We start from the raw sequence: 18,106 nt of genomic DNA on the forward strand, positions 1-18,106 counted from the left end.
TGAATTGAACTGAATTGAATTGAGAGGGAGTGCTAGAGAGAGTCAATAGGAGTCCGATGCTTTCTCTGAAACTCTGGTGGAGAGCTATCTGAAGTATGTGAGTTATTTCCAGCCTTGGGTAGCAGCACAAACACATCTCACTGCTGTGTCCTCCTAACCGACTGACTCACAAGACATACTGAGACCTGCCATCAATATTCCACAGCCTATTACACACAACAGAATAATGTAAATTATGCTTGAATCATCTCTGTGCAGAGGAGTCCAACATGTACAAGCTACAGGTATATATATATATATATATATATAGAAACATATCTATAGATATAGAAACATATGTATAGATATAGAAACATATGTATAGATATAGAAACATATGTATAGATATAGAAACATATGTATAGATATAGAAACATATGTATAGATATAGAAACATATGTATAGATATAGAAACATATGTATAGATATATAAACATTTGTATAGATATAGAAACATATGTATAGATATAGAAACATATCTATAGATATAGAAACATATCTATAGAACCATATATATTGGACCAGAGAGGACCATCAGAAGCTATTTCCTTCTCCGCATCAGAGAGATGAGGAAAGAACTTTGATTCCCCTGCCCAGACAAACAGATTTCTCCTCAATGTCCCAAATCTGCCTAAACTTACATGGTAAAGTAAACACAACACTGTCCCCTTGCTCTGACTAAACCCAGCCGTCTACAGTCACCGCTGTGGGAAAAACCACGGTGACGAGACAGTGTTGGCTCCAACGTCCTCTAACAGGGACACTGTAAATATCAACAGTGGAGTTATTCCAGTAGACATCTGCAGTCTAATGGTCTCTCTGTGCTCTGATTGGTGTAAATCATCTGTCTAAGCTGTGGGGCTGCTCTCCAGGATGGCTTAGATCCCTGCTGTATTCTTAGACAGACGAACGGACTGACCGGCAGGCAGGCAGGCAGGAGGATGGACGGAAAGACGGGCAGATAGATGTGCGAGCAGATAGACAGACGTACACAGACAAACAAACAGACCAGCGGGCAGACAGACAGGCAGGCAGAGGATGATACAGCATTGTTTGTTGGACGTGACGTGAGAAAGCCGAAAGCTGTGGCTTTGGTGTGGGTGATGACAATTCATCAGGGTCAGAGCAGAGCGGACTGGGGCAGGCTTATGTAATGAAGCTCAACACACAGAGGAGAGATAGAGAGGAGTGACATAAGCAGTGAGTGGGAGGACCTAAACCCCAAGAGACAGAACAGATGATTTCTTCTCAAATCCATCTGTGTCCGAGATGAAGCAGGGCTTACAGATGCTATACTGTAGATCTCATTCATTCACAATGCACTTGCTAATATGGTCTCAACACTCATAGAGTAGGAAACTAATGGACCCAGATGGTCACACAGGTAGTTTATTATAATGAGGCCAACTTTACATATAAAGTATATCTTTGAGGTGCTTAATTCAGATGGAACTTTGTTGTGTTTCGTCATACCAAAGACAGTCTTTAAACTGCATATTGATAGTGTCTCTGGTATGTGGATCTTTTTTTACTGTAACCACCAGGATTCATAACAAAAGTTAGAGTTCTGTGTGAATGCTCGCTGGCTAACTGAATAAAGTAGAGACAGGGAGGAATTTTTATGCTTCTTTGCTGTAAACCATCAGCACTTTTTCTGTTTCAGCCACCCCATAAACGTTGTTCAGAGAGCAACCGTCTGATGCAGCGCTCGTAACACAGTGTCCTTTTACCCAGATACTGTTTCAGCTAATCTCTTTCAACTTTAGCCAGTTTAACAAAAGACAGGATCATAGTGGTAGTGGTGGTGGTGAGGGGGGGGTGGAGACACACAGAGTACTTTGTCACGGGGGGAGGGAGAACTATCCATGCGGTGCAAAAGTCCATACTTGTAGCTGGCCACATCAAAGTGATATGCCTATATAAAGTAGAGCGCATACCACTGCGGAAATGCCGGGTTACATAACCACGAAAGAAACCAAAAGCTCCCTCAAATGTAGATTCCTTGCAATGTTGTCAGGAAACTTGGCCTCTTCAGAGAGGAAGTGATCTGTCAGGGTGTCACCCTGACCCCAGAGTTTCCCCCCATTACTCTGTTTTCTTCCGCCACTTCCTTGTTTGAGACGTTCCATTAATAGGCAACTTTGTTCTTCCATTAAGAAGAAACGTTCGGTGTTGCATTTCTGACCCCTCTCCCTTTCAGCTCCCTGGCTGTAATTATGTACATTGCCTTTCAGAGGCTGACACTTTTAGACACATTAGCCGTGTCCAAATAACCCTACTTGCGTTCTAAATAGTAGGCATTTTAGTTATATTGAAAATAGAACGTTTTATGGTTTGGAAAATGTATTATGCTTTAAAATGCCAGGATGTTACTCATTTCGGCTTTTCTTCGAATAGAATTCGCTGCAGACTTTTGAGGAAGATAATCGTCTTCCCAGGCTCAAATCAAATCAAATTGTATTTGTCACATACACATGGTTAGCAGATGTTAATGCGAGTTTAGCGAAATGCTTGTGCTTCTAGTTCCGACAATGCAGTAATAACCAACCAGTAATCTAACCTAACAATTCCACAACTACTACCTTATACACACAAGTGTAAAGGGATAAAGAATATGTACATAAAGATATATGAATGAGTGATGGTACAGAACGGCATAGGTAAGATGCAGTAGATGGTATAGAGTACAGTATATACATATGAGATGAGTAATGTCGGGTATGTAAACATAAAGTGGCATAGTTTAAAGTGGCTAGTGATACATGTATTACATAAAGATGGCAAGATGCAGTAGATGATATAGAGTACAGTATATACATATACATATGAGATGAGTAATGTAGGGTATGTAAACATTATATTAAGTGGCATTGTTTAAAGTGGCTAGTGATACATTTTTGATCAATTTCCATCAATTTCCATTATTAAAGTGAGCTGGAGTTGAGTCAGTATGTTGGCAGCAGCCACTCAATGTTAGTGGTGGCTGTTTAACAGTCTGATGGCCTTGAGATAGAAGCTGTTTTTCAGTCTCTCAGTCCCTGCTTTGATGCACCTGTTCTGACCTCGCCTTCTGGATGATAGCGGGGTGAACAGGCAGTGGCTCGGGTGGTTGTTGTCCTTGATGATCTTTATGGCCTTCCTGTGACATCGGGTGGTGTAGGTGTCCTGGAGGGCAGGCAGTTTGCCCCCAGTGATGCGTTGTGCAGACCTCACTACCCTCTGGAGAGCCTTACGGTTGTGGGCGGAGCAGTTGCCGTACCAGGCGGTGATACAGCCCGACAGGATGCTCTCGATTGTGCATCTGTAGAAGTTTGGGAGTGCTTTTGGTGACAAGCCGAATTTCTTCAGCCTCCTGAGGTTGAAGAGGCGCTGCTGCGCCTTCTTCACAACGCTGTCTGTGTGGGTGGACCAATTCAGTTTGTCCGTGATGTGTAAGCCGAGGAACTTAAAACATTCTACCCTCTCCACTACTGTCCCTTCGATGTGGATAGGGGGGTGCTCCCTCTGCTGTTTCCTGAAGTCCACAATTATCTCCTTTGTTTTGTTGACGTTGAGTGTGCGGATATTTTCCTGACACCACACTCCGAGGGCCCTCACCTTCTCCCTGTAGGCCGTCTCGTCGTTGTTGGTAATCAAGCCGAACAAACTTGATGATTGAGTTGGAGGCGTGCATGGCCATGCAGTCGTGGGTGAACAGGGAGTACAGGAGAGGGCTCAGGACGTACCCTTGTGGGGCCCCAGTGTTGAGGATCAGCAGGGTGGAGATGTTGTTAACTACCCTCACCACCTGGTGGCGGCCCGTCAGGAAGTCCAGTACCCAGTTGCACAGGGCGGGGTCGAGACCCAGGGTCTCGAGCTTGATGACGAGTTTGGAGGGTACTATGGTGTTAAATGCTGAGCTGTAGTCGATGAACAGCATTCTCACATAGGTATTCCTCTTGTCCAGATGGGTTAGGGCAGTGTGCAGTGTGGTTGCGATTGCGTCGTCTGTGGACCTATTGGGTCGGTAAGCAAATTGGAGTGGGTCTAGGGTGTCCGGTAGGGTGGAGGTGATATGGTCCTTGACTAGTCTCTCAAAGCACTTCATGATGACGGAAGTGAGTGCTACGGGGCGGTAGTCGTTTAGCTCAGTTACCTTAGCTTTCTTGGGAACAGGAACAATGGTTGCCCTCTTGAAGCATGTGGGAACAGCAGACTGGGATAAGGATTGATTGAATATGTCCGTAAACACACCAGCCAGCTGGTCTGCGAGGCTCACATGTGTTTGACAACAGCTGATAATGAGATAAGAGGACGCGCTGTACCAAATTAAACAAATGGCGAGAATCAACTCTACTGCACATTAACTACAACTACAACATTTTCAGACAAGATAGAACGGCCAAAGGGGGCGGTGTTGCAATCTACTGCAGAGATAGCCTGCAGAGTTCTGTACTACTATCCAGGTCTGTACCCAAACAATTTGAACTTCTACTTTTAAAAATCCACCTCTCTAAAAACAAGTCTCTCACCGTTGCCGCCTGCTATAGACCACCCTCTGCCCCCAGCTGTGCTCTGGACACCATATGTGAACGGATTGCCCCCCATCTATCTTCAGAGCTTGTGCTGCTAGGTGACCTAAACTGGAACATGCACACCCCAGCCATCTTACAATCTAAGCTTGATGCCCTCAATCTCACACAAATTATCAATGAACCTACCAGGTACCACCCCAAAGCCGTAAACACGTGCACTCTCATAGATCTCACCCTGACCAACTTGCCCTCTAAATACACCTCTGCTGTTTTCAACCAAGATCTCAGCGATCACTGCCTCATTGCCTGCATCCGTAATGGGTCAGCGGTCAAACGACCTCCACTCATCACTGACAAACGCTCCCTGAAACACTTCAGCGAGCAGGCCTTTCTAATCGACCTGGCCGAGGTATCCTGGAAGGATATAGACCTCATCCCGTCAGTAGAGGATGCCTGGTTATGTTTTTTAAAGGCCTTCATCACCCTCTTAAATAAGCATGCCCCATTCAAGAAATTTAGAACCAGGAACAGATATAGCCCTTGGTTCTCTCCAGACCTGACTGCCCTTAACCAACACAAAAACATCCTATGGCGTTCTGCATTAGCATCGAACAGCCCCGTGATATGCAACTTTTCAGGGAAGCTAGAAATCAATATACACCGGCAGTTAGAAAAGCCAAGGCTAGCTTTTTCAAGCAGAAATTTGCTTCCTGCAACAAACTCAAGAAGGTTCTGGGACACTGTAAAGTCCATGGAGAATAAGAACACCTCCTCCCAGCTGCACACTGCACTGAGGATAGGAAACTCTGTCACCACCGATAAATCCACTATAATTGAGAATTTCAATAAGCATTTTTCTACGGCTGGCCATGCTTTCCACCTGGCTACCCCTACCCCAGTCAACAGCACTGCACAGCCCATAGCAACTCGCCCAAGACTTCCCCATTTGTCATTCTCCCAAATCCAGTCAGCTGATGTTCTGAAAGCTGCAAAATCTGGACCCCTACAAATCAGCCGGGCTAGACAATCTGGACCCTTTCTTTCTAAAATGATCTGCCAAAATTGTTGCAACCCCTATTACTAGCCTGTTCAACCTCTCTTTCGTGTCGTCTGAGATTCCCAAAGATTGGAAAGCAGCTGCGGTCATCCCCCTCTTCAAAGGGGGGGACACTCTTGACCCAAACTGCTACAGACCTATATCTATCCTACCCTGCCTTTCTAAGGTCTTCGAAAGCCAAGTCAACAAACAGATTACCGACCATTTAGAATCCCACCGCTCCTTCTTTGCTATGCAATCTGCTTTCAGAGCTGGTCATGGGTGCACCTCAGCCACGCTCAAGGTCCTAAACGATATCTTAACCGCCATCGATAAGAAACAATACTGTGCAGCCGTATTCATTGACCTTAGCCAAGGCTTTCGACTCTGTCAATCACCACATCCTCATCGGCAGACTCAACAGTCTTGGTTTCTCAAATGACTGGCTCGCCTGTTTCACTAACTACTTCTCAGATAGAGTTCAGTGTGTCAAATCGGAGGGGCTGTTGTCCGGGCCTCTGGCAGTCTCTATGGGGGTGCCAAAGGGTTCAATTCTGGGGCCGACACTCTTCTCTGTATACATCAATGATGTCGCTCTTGCTGCTGGTGAGTCTCTGATCCACCTCTACGCAGACAACACCATTCTGTATACTTCTGGCCCTTCTTTGGACACTGTGTTAACAACCCTCCAGATGAGCATCAATGCAATACAACTCTCCTTCCGTGGCCTCCAACTGCTCTTAAATACAAGTAAAACTAAATGCATGCTCTTCAAACGATCGCTGCCTGCACCTGCCCGCCCGTCCAGCATCACTACTCTGGACGGTTCTGACTTAGAATATGTGGATAACTACAAATACCTAGGTGTCTGGTTAGACTGTAAACTCTCCTTCCAGACTCACATCAAACATCTCCAATCCAAAGTTAAATCTAGAATTGGCTTCCTATTTCGCAACAAAGCATCCTTCACTCATGCTGCCAAACATACCCTCGTAAAACTGACCATCCTACCGATCCTCGACGATGTCATTTACAAAATAGCCTCCAACACCCTAACTCAATAAATTGGATGCAGTTTATCACAGTGCCATCTGTTTTGTCACCAATGCCCCATATATTACCCACCACTGCGACCTGTACACTCTCATTGGCTGGCCCTCGCTTCATACTCGTCGCCAAACCCACTGGCTCCAGGACATCTACAAGACCCTGCTAGGTAAAGTCCCCCCTTATCTCAGCTCGCTGGTCACCATAGCAGCACCCACCTGTAGCACGCGCTCCAGCAGGTATATCTCTCTGGTCACCCCCAAAGCCAATTCCTCCTTTTGTCGCCTCTCCTTCCAGTTCTCTGCTGCCAACGACTGGAATGAACTAGAAAAATCTCTGAAACTGGAAACACTTATCTCCCTCACGAGCTTTAAGCACCAGCTGTCAGAGCAGCTCACAGATTACTGCACCTGTACATAGCCCATCTATAATTTAGCCCAAACAACTACCTCTTCCCCTACTGTATTTATTTATTTTGCTTCTTTGCACCCCATTATTTCTATTTCTACTTGGCACATTCTTCCACTGCAAATCTACCATTCCAGTGTTTTACTTGCTATATTGTATTTACCTCGCCACCCTGGCCTTTTTTTTGCCTTTACCTCCCTTATCTCACCTCATTTGCTCACATTGTATATAGACTTATTTTTCTACTGTATTATTGACTGATGTTTGTTTTACTCCATGTGTAACTCTGTGTTGTTGTATGTGTTTAAAAATAAATAAAGCAAAGATAAACTGCTTTGCTTTATCTTGGCCAGGTCGCAACTGTAAATGAGAACTTGTTCTCAACTTGCCTACCTGGTTAAATAAAGGTAAAAAAATAAATAATAATAATAATAATAATAATTAGATGACGCATTCTCAGGATGGGTGAGCCTAGTATGTTGCTATTTGTTGCTTACTGCATTCATTTTTACTAAACAATACCGTTTAAATTTTATTTAGTAGTAGGCTGCTATTAGACACAAATATCTACACTATTAGCCTACGTTCTCCACAGGAGCGTGTTGCTGCTTTAAACGACAAAGAAAATCACCTCGTAAAAGAAAACAGAAAAGACAAGAGCACGTCAGTCTCGAACTCTCGAACCGCAGTCTCGAACCGCAATCTGGGTTCACTGTCATCTGCAATGCCACGTCAGTCAGTCCCCATCGACCTGGTTATGAATCATACTCAGACTCCTTCGCTGTAACTTGACATTTCCAAGCTGACGATCAATACTATCGATTGAGAAAAGACCCTGGGTAGAGAGGGACTAGAGGGGAAAGTATGTGGCACACAAATGGAACCAGGGACTCCATCCAATTTAGTATTAGTCTTGGAGGTGCAAATCTCTGGTTTAAATATCCTTAAGCTCTAAAAGTGTCTGTCTAACCCCTGGTCCTGGAAACAGTCTGGACACTCAACTGAGAGGACACTTAGAGGTAAATCAAGTCGTTGGAACTTGGAACCGAGGGGGCCAATAATGACACTCCAAATTCCATTGCAGCCCACTGGGGCTTTAGGACTGACTGATTTTCCACCCCCAGTCCCCAGACAGACTGAACTATTATTAGAGACAGGCTAATAGCTAACACTATGCAGCTATAAATAGTCATGATTCATCACCCAGGGATTCTCATCAAAGTAATCTTATCACATAGCCTGTTAAATTGATTCTGGCTCGGGTGCAAACAGAAACTATGCTTCACACAAATAAATTTGACGGCGAGGCAAATCAGGGAGAAAAACCCAGAGGGAAACATCCAGGTGCTGTTGGACTGATTTCACCCTGGTAGATCAGTCAGCAGAACCAGAGGCCCTGGGTGATGATGCCTCACTGGCAGACTGATGTTAAGCTTCATTAGGGCTCATTATAGAGGGAAATGGAATGCTTAACGTGGTTGTCATGGCAACGTGTATGTTTTACCTATATTACCGTCACTCAAGTCAGTTGAATGCATCCTCCTCTTCCTCCCTTCCTCCACTTCTTAGACCTAATATCCTGCCCATTCCTCTCCCTTCATTGCTTTTCTTCCTCCCATTATCCACTCTAAGAGACAGCCCATCCTATCCTATACCATCCCAACCCAGTCTAGTCCAGTCCCAAGAGGCCAGTCCAGTCCAGCCATGTCCAGGCGTGTGTATGTCAGTATGTGTGACTCATGAGTGATGGATCACCTTTAGCCTGCTGCTGTCCTGGAGGAATGGCTTCTGTATGCAGCTGTCGCACAGCATGAGGATCAAAGCAGTGGTGTGGCCGACCAGCTAATGTCTCTTCTCTGACTGACGCAGGCTGGAGCCGGCTGGTGCCGGGGGCTGGGTATGAGGCTGCTGAGGTTGAGGCTGGAGCAGGGGGCTGGGAGGGGATTGGGTCTGGGGCTGGGTATGAGGCTGCTGGGTTTGGGGCTGGGATGGGGTTGAAGTTGGAGATGGGGTTGGGGTTGGGGCAGAGGATGGAGCTGCAGTTGGGGCTTGAGCTGGGACGGGGCAGGGTAAGAGAATGGAGCTGGTGTTGGGGCTTGAGCTGGGACGGGGCAGGGTAAGAGAATGGAGCAGGTGTTGGGGCTTGAGCTGGGACGGGGCAGGGTAAGAGAATGGAGCCGGTGTTGGGGCTTGAGCTGGGACGGGGCAGGGTAAGAGAATGGAGCCGGTGTTGGGGCTTGAGCTGGGACGGGGCAGGGTAAGAGAATGGAGCTGGTGTTGGGGCTTGAGCTGGGACGGGGCAGGGTAAGAGGATGGAGCTGGTGTTGGGGCTGGAAATGGGACTGTTCACTGGGGCAGAAAGACCTGACTAGCACAGTTCCTCTGCTCTGTTCACATGACCTCTGCTCCAGAGAGGGGCACAGAAGAGCAATGCTCCCCAGCACACACAGACCACAACAGGACACAGTGAAGCAAAGAGTTCTCGATGAGAACGCCTCAGGAAGTATGTCCACATTCAGTAGAAAAGCAGAGGGAGTGGACTGGACTCACTCTCTTAGTCTTTTTTATTTTCATCTCACAAACGTCAAGAAAAACGTCTGTTGATGAACGAGGGGGAGCCGAGGTCAAGGTCGCTAATCTGTGTTGACACCAGGGCTCTAAATTTTAAAAAGTTAGGACCACAACATAACATTTCAAAGCACCAGAAAGTTGTATATTTAAATCGATTAGAATACAGTACCAGTCAAAAGGTTTTTTATTTATTTTTTACTATTTTCTACATTGTATAATAATAGTGAAGACATCAGAACTATGAAATAACACATATGTAATCATGTCGTAACCAAAAACGTGTTAAACAAATCTAAATATATTTTAGATTTAAGATTCTTCAAAGTAGTCACCCTTTGCCTTGATGACAGCTTTGCACACTCTTGCATTCTGTCAACCAGTTTCACCTGAAATGCTTTTCCAACAGTCTTGAAGGAATTCCCACACATGCTGAGCACTTGTTGGCTGCTTTTCCTTCACTCTGCGGTCCAACTCATCCCAAACCATCTCAATTTGGTTGAGGTCGGGTGATTGTGGAGCCAAGGTCATTTGATGCAGCACTCCATCACTCTCTTTACACAGCCTGGAGGTCTATTGGGTCATTGTCCTGTTGAAAAACAAATGATAGTCCCACTAAGCGCAAACCAGATGCGATGGCGTATCGCTGCATAATGCTGTGGTAGCCATGCTGGTTAAGAGTGCCTTGAATTCTAAATAAGTCACTGACAGTGTCACCAGCAAAGCAACCCCACACCATCACACCTCCTCCTCCATGCTTCATGGTGGGAACCACACATGCGGAGATCCTCTGTTCACCTACTCTGCGTCTCACAAAGACACAGCGGTTGGAACCAAAAATCTCAAATTTGAACTCATCAGACCAAAGGACAGATTTCCACCGGTCTAATGTCCATTGCTCGTGTTTCTTGGCCCAAGCAAATCTCTTCTTATTATTGGTGTCCTTTAGTAGTGGTTTCTTTCCAGCAATTCGACCATGAAGTCCTGACTCATGCAGTCTCTTCTGAACAGTTCATGTTGAGATGTGTCTGTTACTTGAACTCTGTGACACATTTATTTGGGATACATATTTCTGATGCTGGTAACTCTAATGAACTTATCCTCTGCAGCAGACGTAACTCTGGGTCTTCCTTTCCTGTGGCGGTCCTCATGAGAGCCAGTTTCATCATAGCGCTTGAAGGTTTTTGCTACTGCACTTGAAGAAACTGATTGACTGACCTTCATGTCTTAAAGTAATGATGGACTGTCGTTTCTCTTTGCTTATTCAAGCTGTTCTTGTCATAATATGGACTTGGTCTTTTACCAAATAAAAGATACATTTCTTCTCTATACCACCCTTACCTTGTCACAACACAACTGATTGGCTCAAATGCTTTAAGAAGGAAAGAAATTCCACAAATTAACTTTTAACAAGGCACACCAGTTAATTGAAATGCATTCCAGGTGACTATCTCACGAAGCTGGTTGAGAGAATGCCAAGTGTGCAAAGCTGTCATCAAGGCAAAGGGGGGCGACTTTGAAGAATCTCAAATATAAAATACATTTTGATTTGTTTAACACTTTTTTTGTTTATGACATGACTCCATTTGTGTTATTGAATAGTTTATGTCTTCACTATTATTCTACAATGTAGAAAATAGTAAAAATAAAGATAATCCCTGGAATGAGTCCAAACTTGACGGGTACTGTATAATCTATATTGGGGCCTATATGTATTCTAGCTACTTCTGAAGCACATGTTGTGCCCTAGAAACCAATGTAACCCTTTAAATACATGTGTATTATATCAAGCCAAAATGATACAAATAACTCTCATTGAACTTACAAAGTCATGTGTGGAATGTTAGGTGTCTGCGTTGTGGAAAAGCACTATATTGAGATGCATTACGTTGAATGTGTACACCGTCTCTTTAAGAACATCATGTTTGTGAGTGATGACATGCAAGAGATCAGTCATTCATTCATTCATTGCTATGATCAGTGATCTCCTGAAGAAGATACCCCTTTCTCTCTGTGCCCCCAGATATTCAGATATATTCTACTAGTAAAGTTACCAGGTTGTTCGTTAGCTAGCTAATGAAGTAACATGACGAAACAAGGTGTAAACAAATGGGCCGCGAGACGTTTTAGAACGACCCGCGACATGGTTTCTGAATGTAAAATGCGGCCCGCCAATCCGCCATAGGAAGATTTTTTTTTATAGATGTGTGTCATATCTTGTAAACTGTTTGGGGTAGAAATACGCCGTTAGATTTGCTGCGGTACAACCATGATGGTAACGAATATGCACTCGCTTTTTACTCTGGTGCACTCAGAAACAACCGTAGAGCGAATCATTACAACAGTAACAAATTAAATTGGTGTCGGGAACACTGTGTTTGTGTTTCCAGGTCGCACAGCTAAATATTTAGGAGCATATGCAACCAAAATGGTCACACTAGAGCCATTGTTGACACTCAGACGACAATGACCCTTGACCTCTGAGATGCTGAGATTCAGAGCACCAGATAGAACTTCCAACAAGTTATTTGGCCCTGTGGACATCTATTAGGACTCCTCAGCCACATATCAAAACCACTGCCTGCCATGATAGTGTATAACTAGAGGTACAGTGGATGACCAGCCCCCATCAGAATGGCAGCTTTTGATCTCAACTTCAGCTGGATCTTCTATTTATTATATTTAACTAGGCAAGAAGAACAAATTATTATTTACAATGACAGCCTACACCGGCCAAACCCGACGCTGGGCCAATTGTGCGCCGTCTTATGGGACTCGCAATCACGGCCGGTTGTGATACAGCCTGGAATCGAACCTGGGTGTCTGTAGTGACGCCTCTAGCACTGAGATGCAGTGCCTTAGACCGCTGCGCCACTCGGGGGAAACTGGATGACATAACAGGCCTGACAGGCCAACCCCGGGTAATGGTGGATTATGAGGACAGCGTTGAGTACGAAGACGGCCAGGGAGAGATGACACCAGATAAATGTAGAAAATGGCTGCCAGGCATCCACAGAGTGGAGTACAGTAGGTCAGAGAGATATTCACTGTGTTTCTTTGCCAAGGGCAAATTGCCCTCAATTGCTCTCAGAAGATGAACCACCCCTGAGATGAATCAACTTTATGCCATACGGACCAGAGGGCACCAAGAAATACAGTACCAAGAAAACCATCGTACCATAAATAACAACAACTGTGGTGGATGCATGGACCAGGAGGATAAACAAGGTCAATCTCATGGACAATGTGACCTTTACAGTTTTATCACCTTGAATCACTTTTCCTTAGACAAGCCAAACAAGAGAAGGCCTAAGTGAAAATAGCAGGGGGACATTGAGCAACTCTCTCCCCCGTGAATAAGAAGAGAGTGGTTTGACCTTACCTTGCCCTCCTGATCCTCAAACACAGACTGGTCCACGTTGCAGGCGAAAAGGGAGGTGGGCAGGTCGTTAAAGTCGGTGATCTGGTGGAAGCTGTCGCCCAGCGCGGGATGTCCCACAGTGCTTTGCAGTACCAGCAGCTCCTCGCCCCCCAGTAGGTAGACCCGCTGGTAGAATGTGGCGTTTCTCAGGTTGGAAAATAAATGCTCCCCCTTCATGGCTACAGAGAGAGAGAGAGAGAGAGAGATATGGGTGTGCTCAGTCCAAATGCTGTGATGGCTCCTAGGGGGAAGAAGTGGACAGTCAAACTCACCTCTGTACCAGTTCACTTGAAGGCTAACTGACCACTGATTTAACTGAATACAGAGCTCACACTCAGTTAAATACACACAGGACTAGCTGTATCTTTAGCTCTTGTTCGAAAATAACAAACGTGTTCTGAGGCTTAACCTCACAGATTGTCTTACTATGACATCATCTTGGTTGTGAACCCCTGTCCTCCCACCTCTCCCTCCTCTCTTCCTCATCTATATATTTGACCATATATCTGAAGTGCACCTGACAGGATTCATTCCATAGTCACAGAGTGGAAAGTGTTGTTAGACAGCGTATTAATGGTGATCTGATCTCACAACCACCGATGACTTCTAAAACAGTCCACCTCCACAGGCAGTTAAAACAACACAGAAAGACAGAGAGAGAGAGAGAATAGAGAGAGAGAAATAGAGAGACAGAGAGAAAGAGAGAATAGAGAGTGTTAACCTCTCCAACCCCAAGCCAACAGATGTTAACCTCTGGCCCAGGCCACTAATACTCTGCCAAAAGGTTAGGTGATGGGCTTAGAGATGGGTGATCCCACAGAGGTGTGATGAGGGAAGGAGTGGAGGAAGGAAGGAGGAGGGATGGAGGAGAGGAGTGGAGAGGAGGATTGGCGGGTGAGAGTGGAGGATGGAGAGAGGTAGAGCAGATACAACAGAGGTGAGAAGGAGATATGGAGACGTGAAGGAATTAGGTGCTTGTCACGGTTTCCCTGTCATTAATAGACCATGACATCTCCAGTCCGCTGGCAAGCCTGCACTGTCACCAGCAGCCTCATACTCACACACATCCCGTGGCTATTTTAGGATCAGCACATCACTCGTCACACACACACTCTGTTATGGACAGTGGAAACACACACACACACTGTTATGGACAGTGGACACACACAAACATACACACACACAAACACACTGTTGTGGACACACACAAACACAAACACCCACACTCACAAAAGGCTATTGATAGCGACTGTGGCTGTCTGGATCATTCCTGGCCTGTGTAAACGCTGTTGTAAATAGCTGCAACACTAATGAAATCCACAGATTGCTGGGGTGCTTGATTAAATTGAAGTGTTCCAGACAGACAGGGCCCTATTTCATTTCAATATCAGCATTGTGCCCTGTGGTCTGAGACAAGGCTGTTAGGAGAGACAAAACAAGAACACACACACACGGATGCTCCCTCTCTCCCCCACATGCATGCACACACACACACACACACACACACACACACACACACACACACACACACACACACACACACACACACACACACACACACACACACACACACACACACACACACACACACACACACACACACACACACACACACACACACACACACGACTGTATATATGAATGGACAAAGCCATCGATCAAGTCACACTATTCATTGCTATGTGAAGACTCAATAGCGCATTGAAGCCAAATGAAGTCGGTTAAGACGGCGTCAAAGATTTTTATAACTAACCCAAGATAGACCAGAGCCTGTTGTTTCTAATGGGAGCAAATTAATCATAGTGGGCAGAATAAGCAAGGAGGTGGGCAGAGACAAGCACGAGCAGTGAGTTCCTATTGGCGTGTTCTATCATTTAGTTGCATATTTCCGTTAGGGAACGCCTACTCTGTGAAGCGCTTGTGTGCAATACCCCAATTGGCCCTTGCATTCCTTCTAAACAACGCAATTTGTTTTGAAACTTTGGCAAAGGGTAAAGTCTACAAAACGCAGTCCACTCTGTTTGTTACAGATTCTAGTTTTGGAAACTGAAAACTGTATGGAGATCAAATGTTTTATCGATGAGAAAATGAGCAGAATGTCGACCAAAATCCATCTCGCTCCATCTTCTCCCACTGCCAGCCACTGGGCTTCCTCTCATCACCATATTTGGTAGTGACTGGAAACGCCAACTGTATGCTTCACATTAAATCCGGTGAAATATCTGTGTCATTGTTCTATCTGTGATGGCGTCTAATCGAGACATAACATGTGCAGGCTAGCTCAGTGCCTTTCCCTTCTCATTGATTAACTCAAGTTGAAGGCCGACCGGGTTACTACAGGCTGCCATTAGCTACTAAATTATCCTTACAACTTCTTCTGTGTGCAATTTTTTAATAATCTGTTCAAGAATATACAGTACATCTGGTGTATTAGAAGCAATTATTGTCTTTGATAAAAAAATATATATTTACAAGAAGATTCACCACATTCACTCTAATGGGAATCCTGTTTTCTGCTAACAATGCCTGCAGTACAGTTGACGACCTTGACCTTCCATGGCTTCAATGGGAGGGGGCAGTCATACACACACACACACACACACACACACACACACACACACACACACACACACACACACACACACACACACACACACACACACACACACACACACACACACGTCTGCTGAAGAGGATATGAGTTTGGGTTTGACAGTCAGAGTTAAACAGGTCCAGAGAATAGAATGATGCATTCAGAACTGAGAGTCAACAGCCTTTGAGGTGCAGCAGTCTGTCTGTCTGTCTGACTGACTCTCCATGCCACTCCCATTAGTCACTTGTATGCTTGTTTACTCATCATCTCAGATGAAAGATGACTGATTAGATTGAATACATTAATTAAGCACTGTACTTTCCAAATAATCAGAATGATAAACAAGGCTTAATGCAAATGATCTCTCATTATGAATGGAATCAATGGACCATCAAATGACTGTTCTACAAACTAACTATGCTAACTATGAGGCAAGGAACATTAGACAAACCACAAGGTCAATGACTAAAATCATTAGGCTATATTTATTGGCCCATTGTGGAACATTCCAATTGTCAATTGTTCCATTTCACTGATCTCATGGGTGTAACATGCTTATCTGCTCTATCCCACAGATAGAGAGTGAAAGAGAGCGATATAGAGAGAGAGAGAGTGAAAGAGACAGAGAGAGAGAGAGTGAAAGAGAGAGAGTGAAAGAGAGAGAGAGAGAGAGAGAGAGAGAGAGAGAGAGAGAGAGAGAGAGAGAGAGAGAGAGAGAGAGAGAGAGAGAGAGAGAGAGAGAGAGAGAGAGAGTGAAAGAGAGAGAGAGAGAGAAAGTGAGAGAGTGTGTGAGAGAGAGAAAGAGAGAGAGAGAGAGACAGAGAGAAAGAGAGAGAGAGTGTGAGAGAGAGTGTGTGAGAGAGAGAAAGAGAGAGAGAGAGAGAGAGAGAGAGAGAGTGAAAGAGAGAGAGAGAGAGAAAGTGAGAGAGTGTGTGAGAGAGAGAAAGAGAGAGAGAGAGAGAGAGAGAGAGAGACAGAGAGAGACAGAGAGAAAGAGAGAGAGAGTGTGAGAGAGAGTGTGTGAGAGAGAGAAAGAGAGAGAGAGAGAGAGAGTGAAAGAGAGAGAGAGTGTGAGAGAGAGTGTGTGAGAGAGAGAAAGAGTGAGTGAGAGAGTGAGTGATTGAGTGAGTGAGAGAGCGTGAAAGATGGATGGTAGTGGTGGTGATGCAGCTGGCACCATATGGCTTGATAATGATAACATTTTGTTCATAAAATCATCTGATGAAGAAGTTACTAACATACCTTGATATGATTGATGGTACAAAGGAAAAACATGTAGGCTACAATTGTTACAATGCTATAATTAAGCAATAAGACCCGAGGAGGTGTGGTATATGGCCAATATACCACGGCTAAGGGCTGTTCTTAGGCAACACGCATCACAGAGTGCCTGGTCACAGCCCTTAGCCGTGGTATATTGGCCATATATTACAAACCCCGAGGTGCCTTATTGCTATTATAAACTGGTTACCGACATAACTAGACCAGTAAAAATAAATGTTGTCATACCCGTAGTATATGGTCTGATATACCATTGCTGTCAGCCAAATAGCATTCATGGCTCGAACCACCCCAGTTTATAAAAAGTGGCATGCAATATTGCTTACTGAATGTAATCATGAATGTAACCATGTAGTTACCGACTAGCTGATAATTCTCAGCTTCGTGGAGTCGAGAAGAATTCTCAGCTAGTTACTGACAGTCTATGCAACAGCTAGATCAATCATATGTATCCCCACAAGGAAGCAGCAATATGAGGCAGGCATATTCATTCAGACTTTCAATGAGTCATATCTGCAGAGGTTTAACCAATAGCAACCTGTTGGTGTCAGAGGGAGAATGTCTGGAGGGACCGCTCTTTGGCTGTCGGAACAACACAACTTTCTCATGGGGAAGAATAGTGGAAACAACTGAATCATACCTCACACCCGATAGCCTACCTCAGGTCTTATACAATCTATCAATATGCTATACATCTATTGGCTACATATAGCCTACTTTTCCAGTAGGATGTTGAACAATAATTCAAGATGAACAGACAATTATTTGGAGGTTTTCTAAACTGCTTGTAAAGTCAAGAGTGGCTGTCATGATGTTCAAAGAGACGCGTTGCGTTGACAGCTGGTATTTCGGTCTCAGAAACTGTCAATGTCACTAAAACGTCATATGGGTTACATTGGGGGAAAGGAGGTAGGCTACATAACCTCTAAATTACCAGGCAACATAAATGGATGGCTAAACTAAATACATTTAAAGAAAATCATATAGTTTACGTTAGCCTAAAATCTGCCTATTTTGGGGGACAGGACAATTCCATCATCGCCGCTAAACAAAATCCCATTGTAACCTCTATTCAAGTCTCGGTGAAAGTCATTCGCTTGCAAGTTAGAGCACTTTCCCACCCGCTGACACTACCCTACACACCCAACAACTTCAATGCAACGCAAGCGACACACTTGTTTGCATTAGGCTACTGTCAA

General features: G+C 44.7%; 1 protein-coding gene across 1 annotated transcript in view; it reads right to left on the minus strand.

Moving 5' to 3' along the window:
• The window catches only part of rcan2 (regulator of calcineurin 2), a 114,668-nt gene that overhangs the window by 95,588 nt on the left and 974 nt on the right, over positions 1 to 18,106 (minus strand). The window contains exon 2 of the mRNA XM_055885024.1: positions 12,995 to 13,212. Coding sequence (XP_055740999.1) covers positions 12,995 to 13,210 — 216 coding nt within the window. The 5' untranslated portion in view covers positions 13,211 to 13,212. The remainder of the gene's footprint in view (positions 1 to 12,994; positions 13,213 to 18,106) is intronic.

The sequence above is a fragment of the Salvelinus fontinalis genome, chromosome 27 (genome assembly GCF_029448725.1).
Source record: "Salvelinus fontinalis isolate EN_2023a chromosome 27, ASM2944872v1, whole genome shotgun sequence".
NCBI lineage: Eukaryota > Metazoa > Chordata > Actinopteri > Salmoniformes > Salmonidae > Salvelinus > Salvelinus fontinalis.